This window comes from Euphorbia lathyris, chromosome 9, assembly GCF_963576675.1.
Source record: "Euphorbia lathyris chromosome 9, ddEupLath1.1, whole genome shotgun sequence".
Lineage (NCBI taxonomy): Eukaryota > Viridiplantae > Streptophyta > Magnoliopsida > Malpighiales > Euphorbiaceae > Euphorbia > Euphorbia lathyris.
This window is the reverse complement of record NC_088918.1, coordinates 10759111-10774019: the sequence shown is the minus strand read 5'-3', so window position 1 is coordinate 10774019 and position 14909 is coordinate 10759111. Positions and strand designations below refer to the sequence as shown.

The following is a 14909-nucleotide window of genomic DNA, read 5'->3' as shown; positions in this document are numbered from 1 at the left end:
TTTAATTAATTTTGGGTTAGTTTGATAATAGATTATCCGTTCAACTATTAGAAAAAAAAAAATACAAATACAAATAGGGTAATTAATTTATTAGTCCTATATTTTGAAAAAACACACGGTTTCGTTCCTGTATTTTCAAAAACACACGGTGAGGTCCCTAATCTTTTTTCTCAGTAAACTGTTTAGTCCTTCCGTCTGTTTGTTAGATTTTTTACCATTTATGAATTCGGAAATGACTAAATTACCCTTTACTATTTATCAGCCAAAAACAATTCACACCTCTGTGTTTTTCTCTCACAACTCGCGCTCACAAAAAAAATGGAGAAAGGATTGAATCTCTAACCCATAATCGAATCACTCATGCTCACTCTTTCTGTTTAAATTGAAGATAGAAATCGACTCAAATCTCTCTCGCTTACTCTTAATGGTGAGTTTAATTTGACTCAAATCCAAATTGACTAACAGAATCTTCATGAGAATCTAACAGCATAGACTAAACAGTTCACCGAAAAAAATGTTAGGGATTAAACAGTTCATCGAGAAAAATGTTAGAAATCTTACCGTATGTTTTTAAAAATACATGGACTAAACAGTGTGTTTTATCAAAATATAGGAACTAATAAATTAATTACCCATATAAATATAAAAAATACAATTTTAGAAATAACTTATAAAATATAAATTCCATTACAAAATATAATTCTATCTCAATTATATAAATTTTTATTTAGTGTCCTATAATTTCTTCAATTGTAATTTTTGAACAAGTGTATTATTTGAAAACTAATAAAACAAAAAATGTACAAAAAAAAAAAAAAATTATGAATTTTTTATTATTCGATCGATACCTGAACCAAACCGAATAAAAAAAAAGTAGGTTTGCTAATATTCGGTTCTAAAAATAGGACATATTTTGGTTCGGTTAGTAACCGGATCAAACCAATACCCACCCCTGTATTCAATAACTTCTATTTTTATCCAATCGCATTCAATGATCATACTCTTGTCTAATAACATTCAATAACCTCTCTATTCTTGTACAATTACATTCAATTGTTATGTAAATTTTCAATTTTTTTAATTATTTGTCTATTTGGAATTTTCTTTTTGAGACGTTGCGATCATTTTGACATGTGGCGGAGCACGTCTTTAGTTTTTTTTGCATCCAACAAATTTTATTGAGAAACTGGAGGTTGTTACATATAATTGGATAAAAATAAGGATCATTTAAAACTTTTAAAAGTTCACAGAAATAACTGAAGTTTTAGGCCAAGTACAGAAATATTCGATTTCATTAAGACTGAACTCTCGATTAAAAACATCTTGAGTCTTCATATTATATCTTTTCAATTTTATTTGATCTTTTAATTTTGACTTGGTCCACTATCCGTCACCAATCCATCAAATTGTCATAAAAGTCATTTATTACATAATTTTGAAAGGCTAACCATTTTGATCTTGCTATTTATAGTTTGATTCAATGCTTCAAAGCGTGTCTACAGCACCGGGATTAAGTCTGTGGTCGAGAAGAAAAAAAAATATCGTTGTTATAGGTCTCGTTAGGACCTTGCATTCTTACATGTACGGGTTTGGATCTATTACCTTTCACTACAAGAAAAAAGCTTATTACGAACAAAAATTTCCGTCTATCAAATCTATCAGAAAATCTTCGATTGAATTTTGACGGAAAGGCTAACCATGACTGATCTTGTTATTCACAAGGTTTCAAAATTTGTCTCCAGCAATGCGATTAAATTAGTGGTCGAGAAGGAAAATACGGAGGGGTCATCCATTGGAAACGATGTTCTATGCACTGCCTGTGAGATGCTTGTCATTTGGGTTCGGAACTCAACTAAAATAGAAGCAAACAAAGGAGGCTACTTTCAAATATGTAGATAAGGTAAACTAGTTTCGAAAATGCTACTCGATTATGAATCCGTTTTGTTAATGTTTTCGACTATTGATCGTCGAGAGTCGATAACCGATTGTGCTAGCATTTCAGGCATGCCAAACATCACATTCACCATAGGAGAGAAACCTTTCCAACTCACACTGGAGCAAGTTCGTCTCGCTTTTGGTTACGCCTTTTCTAACGAGTTTTCGCTCCGTAATCAGTCTTTTTTTTATGAAAACAACTTGCAGTTTGCATTAGTGGATTCATGGCTTTAGATATGCCTCCTCCAGGAGATTATCTTTGGTATGTTATTGATCCCCCAACATTCAAGTTTATACCTATGTGTTTTAAGTTCTCTGATAAATTACATCCATGGTCCTTCAACTTTATTTTTACATTCTTTATGACATATGAGCTTCAAAATCGGACATTAAAACCTCGTGACTTTTGAAGCAAATATTAATATAAAGTGTCTTTTTAGGTTGACCAAAAGATTACTCTTGTAGAGCTGATAGAAGTAGGGATGGCAACGGGTAATATACCCGCGGGTACCCAGCACTATTCGATTCTAATGGGACTACTCGTACCTTGTATAAAGGATATGAGACAGGTATGGGATCAAAACCATTGCCCGTTAGGATAATGGGAAGGGTATGGGAATACCCCCTAGGGTACCCGTTACCCGTTATAACTCTTGATCAAAAAATCATCTACCATATCCAAGCCACGCCTTTGCTGCAAGGCCGCTAAACCCAATTATAAAGCAACAGTTGGTCTAATCCATCTACCATTCCAAAAATTTAGATCAGATCTCCGTCCAATCCACCAACAACAATTATCTAAAACCAAAGAATACACTCCTCTAATCGAATCCCAGATGGACGAATTGAGAAGCCAAGGCCTATGTTGACCCGATAAAATAAAAGGAACTTTATTGAAATACAAATGAAAATCGAGTAACTTTATTGAAACAAAATGAAGTTCAATATCTTTTTTAAAACTGAGCCCAAACTTTAGTAATGGTTGATGCAATTTACTCGGTATTATTTGTTAGGAGAGAGAAACAAATTGTTTAGAAAAATAAATCTCTGAAAAGCATGACGTGGAAAATCGAAAACGATGGTTCTATGAAAAATCTAAACAATTCAAATTTTTTTACTTTTCCATTTATAGATTGTTATCAATTCTAACTTAGATCACTGGTAAATTAAACCATTATGTTAGTAAAATGCAAAGTTTATTACTGAATCTGAAAATTACAAACGCCCAAGATTCTTAGAGATCTGTTTACGAGAGTTTATCACCGTGTTTGATTTCGGTGATCTTCAATCCGGTTTTGGTGAGGTTGTTTGATAGCCATTTTATGTTCTTACAACATGATGGTTTGATTTAGTCATCATTTGCTCTCAATTTAAATCAGAGTTAGGAAAATTCGGTTGTCATGTCATAAACATACACATGTTATTTCATTTATATATTCGATAAAGTTCTTTATATAATAAAAATGATAATAATGTCAATCATGTCGTGTTAATCGGATTGTTTTGTTGTAGTATTAGAAATAGCTTCTAAAATTCAAATACAGTGCCTTTCTTGTTTCCAATTTGATATGTAACTACTTTTACGGGGTGATTTATCCCATAAAACACAAGAAACCTATTATATAAATTCTAAATTGTTAATCAAACAAAGACAATCGAGTGTAATAGGATAGATCCCTTTACAGATGCAAAGCTCTCCCACCAAATATTTGATCACAATTATATTCTTATCTTCAAGATTCGATCCTGATTGAATGGTTAACCTGATCCAGTATCTTAACCACTTGGATCACGTGCAAGTTATGGTTATTTTGTTTTTGACAAAGCAATCATTACTTTGTTTTTTTCACCATTAGATGATGAGATTGAAAATTAATCCAATGGTGGAAAAAAAAAAAACAAAATGTGAAAAAAAAACAAAATAATGATTACTTTATTAAAAATAAAGTAACTATACTATCTACCTAATTACATATATAATTTTCCAACTATAAAAAAATAAAACTAAATTAGTATAACTCAAATCTCTTACTCAACCCATTTACCGAAAGTGCGATTGTGGACACCATATAAATCATTTCTAGCAACATTGAAAATAATTATAAAAAGGTCTAATACTCTCTCAACCCCTTAACTTTTCTAAATTGGTAAATAGGACATTCGATAAATTCGATAATTATAAATCGAATATCCTATTTACCCTCTTAACTCCATAAAAATTGTATTTTTCACTCCCTTAACTTGTCCAAATTAATAATTTTACCCCAAAAACTCCTCGAATGTTCTATTTACCCCCCTTAATTCCATAAAAGTGGTATTTCTCACCCCTTATGATCATACGTGGCAGTAACTTTTTATGTGTGTGCAACAAAGGTATGAATCGCGTGAATGTGGAAAATTGGACACTAACGGTAACAATTTTTTTTTAAAAAAAAATCCCTAAAATCTAATATCTAAATCCCTAATTCTTATTTCCTTCCGATTCCTCTTCTTTCTTCTTTATTCCTGTTGAATATAATCTTCTCCATTCTTGTTTTATCTCCTTCGTTACTCGATTTATAGGTTAAGTGTTTTGTTCTTCATCTGCAATTCGAATCTTTTCCATTAATTTGGAAATTTCAGCTCCAAATCATGTCATAGCAAGCGATAATGTATGTTATTATGGTGAAACGGTTGATATGAAGGTATGCTATTGACCGAATTTTACGTGGTATTTGAGAAGTCAGACTTCAAGCGCGTCCTTTACACCGATCAATTCTAACATTCGAGAATGAAAATAGAGAGGTGAGAAATACTACTTTTATGGAATTAAAGTGGTAAATAGGACATTCGATAAATTGGAAAATAAAATAACCAATTTCGACAAGTTAAAAGGGCTAAGGGAGCATTAGGCCTTTAAAAAAACATAAAACATCCTCAGCTTCTCAAGTTGTTCAAAAACTGTCATTGACCCACGAAAACATAACACCTAACATCCTACTATGATACACTGTTATGTGGCATTTAAGATTTGTTCCAAATAAAAACTTAACTTAAAGAACAGAGGATGTATTAAGCCTAAGAAAAGAACAAAATTTATTATCATTTTTTCATCAATTCTTACAAGCAACAACTCCTGACAATGGAAGATGTACCTAGGGGTGCCAACGAGCTTGTATAGTTTGCAAACAGTTCGAGTTCGGTTCGATCAAAACTCGGTCCGATTGCGCTCGGCTCGAGTTCGAGATCGGCTCAAAGATTAGTGAATCAAAACACGAGCTTTCTTAGGTTCGACTCGAAAACTCGCGAGCAAGCTCGATTAATTTTTGATATATATTTTACCAATTCTTAATATATAGATATATATACATATTTCAATAATTTTAAATTTTATTAAGTCATAAGTTATAAGTCCATTGATAAATTATCACAATTTTTTTCGGCCCAACATAATTTATCCAAATCCAACACGTTTTAAACTTGGGCCAAGCATAAAAAAAAAAAAAATTATTTTTAAAAATTAAAATAGAAAGAAATCCTACTTCACCCATCATTCTTATCGTCGTTTCACTCTTCTACCGCCTGCCTAACAGTCTCCTCTCCTCTCCTCTTTACTCTAACTAAGCCACACTTTCTCTTCTAAACCACAGTCTCCTCTCTAAGCATGATAACGATGATGAAGACAAACCTACAAAAATCATCATTCCCATTCCTTAGAATTATAGTTGTTCTATTAAGATGTTTTCATTTCACCTTTTCGTTTGATGTTAAATTTGTTGCAAATGTTGCAAGTTGACTGTGTTAAATTTAAATTGTTTTGACATTTTATTTTGCTTATCTAATGACTTCTTTAATTTTTTTCTTTATTCTGAAAATTATTTGTTAAATTGGATAATAACAATATTAAATTTGAACTTGAAACTCGAGCCGAATCATGAGCTTTTTTCGAACCGAGCCCATTACAAGCTCGAAAATATAAAAACCAAACGAGCTCACGCTGGCTCGAAAAGAATCGAGCTCGAGCCGAGCTTAGAAAATCCAAGCTCGACGAGCTTCGAGCTCGAGCCGAGCCGAGCCAAGTTAGGTTTCGGTATCGGTTCGGCTCGTTGACACCCCTAGATGTACCAATAAAAAAATAAGAACAGTACTAAATAATAGCAAAATTTTATAAATGAAGAAGCATTAAAGAAGACTTAAAAAAAACAATACTACTTTATATATCTCCCATCTTTAATAACTAATATTCACTATCTTTTTTATTAGTTACAATACAATTAAAATAAATAAATTTGTAAAATAACACCATCTTCTCTTTATTCTCACTTAATATTCCCATAAACTTTGCATATTCTTCCAAAGAATCAAACTGTATCTTTTCTTAAAAATGAGCCTATAATTCAGTAATTTCTCGCTCCCTTAAACAACATGTAATTCAACCTATAATTCAAAATGGAGGGATATGAATATGAAATTTCAACATTGATAAAACAATCATCACATCAAGTTTAAGAAGCACAAGATCTGAAGTTCTAACACCAACAATTTGTCTGGAAAAAAAAATAAAACCCACCTAAAAATTTCTAACAGGTTTTCGCATCGTCGTACAGATTATACCATGGTGATTTTCACAAATACAAGCCATAAATACAAATTGCCAACCAAATAGCATAACAATATCTCATATAAGGTACAGTACAGTACACAGCTGATATCCAGCCACATTGTAAAAGCTTACTGTTCTTCTTCACTCTCATTGCCAAACACCGACGCGACAGCAACAACTTTCGGTTTCTTTGCACCAGACCATGATGACTTCTACAAGTTCAGAGAAAAAAAAGGAACAAATCAACGGGAGCATATTAAGATTGTTAGAATAGTGACATACTAGCAGTTCTATACGTGTTAAACGGAGTTTGAGTTACAGGTACATAAAGACTGTTCAAAAGAGCTTAATGTGTTCAACATAGTTATTAAAGGCCAGCCTTAGCGCCTCTGGAGCCCAAAGGCGGGCGCAGTCAGTCAGGCGCGCACCTTGGCACGCCTCGGCTACCTTAGGGTAATTTAGGGCATTTTAGGGTTTTGAGGGTATTTTAGGGTTTTTCAAGTTCAGAAAATAAAAGAAAAGCAGAGAAACAAAAGATCGACAGTTTTTACTCTACATATCGCAGCAGACATTTTGCTCTCCTCCCTCCAACGGTGCTTCCATCTAGGAAGTTAAAAATTAGTTGTTTTCTAGAGTCAAGACTATTAGTGTTTTCTTTAATTTTAACTTTTAAGTCGCCTTAGTAGTTAACTATAACTTAAGGGATGCATTTTATTGTTTTATTGTTGGTATTTGACTATTTGTGATTATTTGTGACTAGTATCATGAATTGATTTTTTTTATGCGCCTTGAGTCGCTCGGGTGCGCGCCTTAAGTTGCGCCAAGGCTCCAGGACCCCCCTTGCGCCTTAGTGTGCCTTGCGCCTTTAGTAACTATGGTGTTCAAAAAAGAAAATTGATCAAAGGCGTGTATACATTTAAAAGATCAGAAGCTTGATGTGTTCGAAACAAATTGATCAAGGGATTAATGTATCCTTTGACCGGAGGTTTAATCAATCAAAATCGAATAGATCAGGGGTTTAAAAATGCGTTTTTCCTGAAAGAAAATCAGAAGCTACTTCAAACAGCCATATGCCTTAGAAATGATAAAGTTTTGATGTTGCTATTCTTAGGAGCTACTTTATACAAATTTTCAGCAATGCCATATAAAGGATATTGATGAAACTATCATATTCACTGAAAAAAGCTTCTTTTGTAGTCATACTGAATAGTTTCCAACATAGTTGTTAAAGTCGCACCTCAGGCGAGGCTCAAGGCCTTGCGTCTAATAAGTCCTAGACGAGGCTCTGTTTAAAAGGCTCTCGCCTTGTGCGCCTCAGATGGGCTTTGAAGGCGCACCTCAGGTGAGGCTCAAGGTCTTGCGCCTAATAAGTCCTAGACGAGGCTCTCGCCTTGTGCGCCTGACATGGGCTTTGTAGGCTCTCCCCAGACTGCCTCTTCTGCGTTTTGATTAATGATTAGATTTTTAATTTCTTTTACTGCTGCAATTCTAGCATCTTAGCTCTATTGTCATCACTTAACTTGGTGTTTCCTATGTTCAATATTATGTTTTCACGTAGTTTTTGTCATGTTTGTGTGGTTATAAATGTGTTTTTAGTTCATAATAACTTGTGCCTAAACTACTAATAGAGTATTAGTGACATTAGTATTTGTCAAATATTAATATGAATTGGCCTTTAATTATCAGCTTAAACTTTTTAGTACAATTAGTTCCATGACATGGTATCCGAGCGTTTTTTGATTTACCAAGTGATCGAGGGTTCGATTCCTGACAACCTCATTTGTTGATTTAATTTCAATACATGATAAGATGAGTCTGTGTTGTTCACACTTCGAGCCCAGTTGGCATTAGCGTGCAGAGGTGTGTCAGATATTAATATGAATTGGCCCTTTAACTACCGGCTTAAGCTTTTAGTTCAATTGGTTCCGTGATAATTAGATTTCCTATCTCTTTTTTATCATTTTCTGCACTTCATGCTCATCAGGCGTGCGCCCTAGGCTATAGGACCCTTTAGCGCCTTAGTGAGCCTTGCGTCTTTAACAACTTTTCTTCCCAAGCAAAGTTGCCTACCTTAGAAGTGGCACTCTTGGAAGAAAACCCAAACTTTAACACCTTCCGCTGCTCCTGATTTGCGAGAGGAGTTGCACTTTTCAAAGAATTGGAACTCAGGGTCGATCGAGGTTCCTCAAGTTGTTGTTGCTGTTGCTGTTTACGAGCATCAGCCCTAGATATTCATAAACGAAGGGATAAAAAAATGAAGCCGTAAAAATGATGTAAGATGCTAAAAATCGAAAGCTAACATATATCAAGAAAACCAAGTATGAGTTGTTACATCTGGGCAAACTTGGCCATTTCTCTTTCTTGTCGCTGTAATTCTCGTTTTTGTCTATCATCACGGCTGCTAGAGCCTTGCATCTCCCTCATCTCCTTAAAACGCTGCAACCATCAAGAAAGCCGAGAATTAAAACATAAAACGTAACACCACTTTGAATGAAAAGAAAACTTAGTAATATTTTAAATAAGTCGTATACCTTTCTGTGATTGTGATCATATGAGCTTAGATGAACTTCAAATTCCATGGCCAATTTGTATTGCTTGTTGCAGAGATCACAATAGAACACCTTCCTTATCTCTTTCACCTCCGTTTGAATTTTCTGCTCACGTTCTGCTAACACCTGAATTTTCATAATGTGCACGAAGCAGGCAGTAGAAGCCACCAGGTAATAAAAACTGCAGGAAATTCTCAAGATCTTCCAAACTTGATGTTCTCCTATGATATACCATTCCCGTCAAAAGACATGCATATATGCTATATGCTGCCTTCTGCTATTAGATGCGGGTTTCAGAAAAAGTAACGCATCAACCTCAATATAGTATCTACTGGTCAAAGTATTTATGGCCATCTCTACAAGTTTATAGACATACCTCTCGTTTCTTTGCGTGTTCCTCCGTTTCCTCAAGCTCAATTTCAAGCTTTTTTCTTTGGATGTTTTCTTCTGCAGTGAAAAAATCATCTTCTTCTTGTTTTCCTATCCCTAACTTGGGATCTCGAATCCCCGATTTTATTGGCTCAATTATTCCTGAGGAAAAAACCCTAAAAGATTGTGAAAACCAGAAGAAGCTAAACAAATAAAGATATTTTGAAACAAAATCCACAAAAGAGCCTCAACTATCATATCATAGAACTAGGGCTGTAATTGAGCCGAGCTTAGCTTTGGCCTGCTCATGCTCAGCTTGGCAAAAAATGGACGAGCTCAAGCTCGGTTCATTAAAAAAATTAGTTGATCGTCAAGTAGCTCGTTTATTTGTTCACGAGCTTTGCTAGTGAGCCGCTCATTAATACTATTCAAGTATTTTGCTGACAGCTCATTAATTATGTTCACAAGCTACGTAGTTTTGAAACCTACAAAACTAAAGTTTCATAGAGAACTACATAGTTTTACATCTCCCGTTTTATAGAATTACTATTATTAAAAAAATAATTGAACCGAGCTTCCTCACGAGCCTGTTCATAAACATTATGATCGAGGCTTATTCACGAACCTATAACCGAGTGTGCTCGAAACTCGAGCAGAACTTCACAGTTCTAAAACTCGGCTTGTTTATAAATCGAGCCGAACGTCGAGCCACTCATGAGCGACTAGACTCATTTACAGCCCTACACAGAAGGGTCGGGCTATATCTATAATCATGTGCAAAAACTTATCCAATAAAGGATAAAAGAAAAAAAACTTGCAAGAACCAGGAAACCCGAATTTACTGCAAAATTGGCTGAATATAGAGATGTAAGATTAAATTTAAGATCATTTACAAGAGTTCAAGATAAAGCTAACAGTTTACGAGAAAAATCAGACATATAAGATCATTTCACGAATTCAAATAACAAGACATGCAATATTGTCATAAGTTTATGGGTTCTGAACATACCCTGCTCATCCTTCCCAAGACCTTTCCCTTTCCATCCCATTTTCTGAAGAAGCCTAAACCCGATATTAGATGCTGTCAACATTGTGTCCAATGAAGCTTGTTCAACATTATCCAGGTCAACATTTTCTGTCGGTTTTTGATTAATAGGCAAACAAAAATCTTCTACCAAATCCTCAATAAGAGAATCCTGATGAGAAAAGAGCAGAAAGAGCAAACATTACAAGTCAAAACAGTGAAGCATGGACAAATCTTCTCATGAAGCAAACTTCGTTTACGACATATATATAGATAAAAAAATATGGAAAAACAAGCGCTTCTCCCAGCTAAGCCAGTTCAGATGCAAACCATTAATGCAGCAATGAAAAAAAAACATATATGAAGAAAAACGTGTGGAACCGATATTCCTTACTTGTTCACTATCTCGTTGACCTTTATCATGAGCATCTATTTCCTGCTTACCGCCGTACCATTCGTTTTCCATTTAATACACCTAAATTGCAGACCAAGAAAAAATATAATAACATAAAACAAATTAAAATGCTTATCTGAAGGTGAAGAGAATGAGGAGATCAAGAAACATCTAAATAAGAAGTCTCAAGACAGTACAATTTAGGGATAAAAATAAAATTTGCCCCTAGCATTATTGGGAAATATCTAACTTTACCCTTATTGTTTAAAATAGTCCAATTTCACCCTCATGTTAGAAACTTTAGCTCAAATTTAACATTAAGATAGAAAATTTAGTTCAATTTTATACTTTTCCAAGTAAATGTTGATGAAAATTAGCAATCGAATTTCTTGGAAAATGATAAATTGACCAAGGATTTCTACCATGAGTGATCGGATTTCTTGGAAAATGATAAATTAACCAAGGATTTCTACCATGAGGTGCAAAATTGAGTCGGTTTTATACAATGAGGGAAAATTTGAGCTTCCCCAATAACCTTAGGGGGAGAATCGACTTTTATCCCTAAAATTCATGTAGGCTGCACACAAGTTCATCCGAGCAAGTAAATCAAAAGCAGAAATTCATATGAAAACATCAATTAGAACCCTTAAGCGGATAAACCTTTATCTGATAGCCAAGAGAAAAACTCAGAAAAGAAAAAAGAAAAGGTTTCTTTATCCCCCATCCCAATCCTAAGGAGCAAATTACCAACGTTGGGTAAATCATCTCTAATCTTTAAAACTTGCAACTGGATTAGGCTACCTTGAAATTATAAAAGCATAAAAACTAGGTGATTAATCTAAAATATCCACATAGCTACAGAATTTAAAATTTCTCAAAGGGTTCTTTAAATTGAACACAAGCCCATAACAAAAAATCCTTTCAGTTTACTAGATAAATATTCAGGAAGCTATTTAAGATTAGAACTAAGAATCCCCTAATCTAGACTACCAGCAAAGCCATTATTATCAAAGCAAACTGAGATTAAGGTCATGAAGTCTCCCCAAAAATTGAGTAACTAGGGTATGAAATTACATCGATTGACGAATACCAAATTTATGATTGAAGAGAAACATACCTGTTTCTGAACTCCGATCGGCGTTTCCTGGAATCGGATTCTTCGTCTCCGTTTGGTTGAATTGATTTGGGATCGGTCGACTTTCTTCCTTCTTCATAAATGGCTATAAAAGAACTATGGGCTGGGCCGGGCTGGGCTGGGCTTCAAGACTAGCATTTTTTGGACAAATGTAGCAATGAAATGTTATAAAATTACTCTCTCAAAAAAAAAACTGTTATAAAATTACATTCAAAATCAAACTACAAAATTTAATTCTCAATATGTAAACAAACGTACATAATATATCATAAAGGAAATATATTTTTATATCTTAATTTATAAATTTTAGATCCAAATTATAAATTTAAATCTTAAAATATATATTATAAATTCAAAAAAAATAAACCTTAGACCTTAATTTATAAATTCTAATTCTTAAAATATATTAAAAATAAGGATTTTTTTTTAAGTTATGCGTATGTGATTGGAACCCATGACCTAGATAAGCTCTCAACCAACAGGCTAAGAACTAAATTTCACTGTAAATTTTTCTATTTTATTTAGGGAATATTTTGAAACATTTCAATTTGTGATTATATAAACGATTATACTTAAAATATTATTTGACATATGACCTATAAGATAAATATTTACGTTTCTCTTTGATATGTTAATTTGTTACACTTAACCCCTCTAATGTATAATAATCAATCACATTTAATCATGTCGGATAGCAATCAATTATATTTGATATAATTGAGAGGAAAATTGGTGTGTATATGAGGTGACCCCTTAAAACATGTGTAAGATAACTGATATCTGGACAAAAATGCCTAATATTCGTAGAAGCGGAGAAACAAATGGTTACGGGGTGAGATATTATATGAAAATTAAGGCAACTAAGCCAATTGGCGAAATAATTAGGAATAGGAGTAGAGCGCCGCCGCCCAAAACCTAAGAATTTTAGACTCTCTCGCTTTTGCCGAGCCCCAGCCGCCGCCGCCCAAACTCTTCCCCAACCTCACCTTGATCTTCACTGAAACAATGGAATCCTTGATTGATATGAGTGCCTACATTACCTTGGAATCCGCCACGGGTCTCATTCCTCCAGCCAGACGACGCTGCGACACAACCCAAACCAAAAACATGGAGCTTGATTGGTTCCTTCCTTACGGATCGCCCGGTGAAAATCCCGTTCATCTGTCGGGATAGCTCGGGGTCATTTACTGCAGCTGGAAACGGGCTGTTACGCTGCCGACTTGATCCGTTCCTCGTCGAAGCCCTCTCCTTCCGCGAGGCACTGAGCTGGTTGAAGACAAAGGGATGGACTAGTGTTGTGTTGGAGTCAGATTCACAATTGTTAGTGTATGCCCTTAAGCGAGAAAGGTCATTTGCTGCGGCTGGAAACGGGCTGTTACGCTGCCGACTTGATCTGTTCCTCGTCGAAGCCCTCTCCTTCCGCGAGGAACTGAGCTGGTTGAAGACAAAGGGATGGACAGGTACTGTGTTGGAGTTGGATTCATAATTGTTAGTGTATGCCCTTAAGCGAGAAACTAACAGCAATTCGGCTTTAGATTTGATTATCGACGACTGCAAATCCTTATTACAGGATATAACAGCTTCTTCTACCTGTTTTGTTCATAGATCAGCGAATTTTGTAGCCCATGCTCCGGTGGCAGTTTCTAGCACTGATCGTGAGGTGTGGATAAATGAGCCACCTCTTTTCGTTTGTAATGCTTTAATTACCAATTAATGAATTAATCTTTCCTGACAAAAAAAAAAGCCAATTGGCGAAATCATATTACAATTGTGTGTGATTAATCATCAAACACATACATTTAATGAGTCTCTTTATATACGAGTTAATTTTTGTCTAAATTGTACGAAATGTGATGGATTGTTATCGCCAAGAGGTAAATATTACAAAATAAAGGTTAAACGAAAAATATAAATTTTAATAAGTCGAAATATGAATATCACAAAATAATAATGTCAAAGGAAAAACACAAACATTACTGATACTATAGGAGATAAGTAACACTTTAAGTGAAACGATGACTAAAACATCATTTTTCCACATGTGCGTGATGATCATTCATCAATAACATATCAAAAATATGTCTACACACGTAGCATCGTGTGAATTTAATCTCATTTAAATTCTTATCGCTTGTTTTATATATGTTGGATAAAAAAAAATCAAATATGTTATCAAATTTGAAGGCATTCCAACTCTAACTACAAAAATCACAAAATCTCTGAATCAATTAATGAACAATTGGTATAGAAAAACGTGAATTTAATATTTGAGATTTTTTTATGATGTTTGAAATTTATACAACTTATTAACATTAGATTTTTAATTATATTATTTATGACGTTAGAAATAAAATTGATGAAAATATATATTTTTAGATTTTTCCTTTTTATGTTTTACTCGTAAATTTTCTTAATCAAGTTGCAATATATCTTAAATTTACCATCTTTCAATAGATGTGGTTTAATTTATAGATTTTTACATAAAAAAAAATCATAATTAGTTATAATATTATAATGGGATAAGGTACAAATTTGTCCTTAACGTTTTTAACGAAGATCACATTTACCCCTTAAGTATGAAATAACAAAAGTTTAGGTCTATGGTTTTATTAGAGGTGCAATTTTGGACCTCTTGGATGCCTCGTCTATTATATTCAGAATTATATGTCTTCATTTCCATCTTCTTCCCTTCTGCAGATTCTTGTCTCCTTCTTCCCTTCAATTGGGATTTTGATTCTGCTAGCCGCTTTCCTTTTTCGCTTCACTCGCAATTCTGCTCTCATTGTCTTTCTTATCTTCAATCACGATCTCTATCTCCTTCTCCTTTATCCTATTTCTTTCATGAAATCATTTTCAATTTTGAAAAGCCTTCCACCTTTAAACAATCTAAAGATCCAGAAATTTCTGCCATGAAATCATTT

At 34.0% G+C, this 14909-nt stretch overlaps 1 protein-coding gene across 2 annotated transcripts; it reads right to left on the bottom strand.

Moving 5' to 3' along the window:
- Nucleotides 1-6374: 6374 nt before the first annotated feature.
- On the bottom strand, nucleotides 6375-12041 carry LOC136206707 (uncharacterized). Of its 2 annotated transcripts, none has more exons than XM_065997850.1 (8): nucleotides 11971-12041; nucleotides 10854-10934; nucleotides 10445-10631; nucleotides 9443-9597; nucleotides 9049-9192; nucleotides 8850-8953; nucleotides 8588-8741; nucleotides 6375-6729 (listed from the first exon to the last, which is right to left on the bottom strand). In XM_065997850.1, the coding sequence occupies exons 2-8, from the start codon at nucleotides 10923-10925 to the stop codon at nucleotides 6646-6648; spliced, it is 900 nt and encodes a 299-aa protein (XP_065853922.1). In that variant the 5' UTR covers nucleotides 10926-10934; nucleotides 11971-12041; the 3' UTR covers nucleotides 6375-6645. The 2 variants fall into 2 exon arrangements, with proteins under 2 accessions (XP_065853922.1, XP_065853923.1); XM_065997851.1 differs by having other exon boundaries at nucleotides 6375-6726.
- Nucleotides 12042-14909: the final 2868 nt, after the last annotated feature.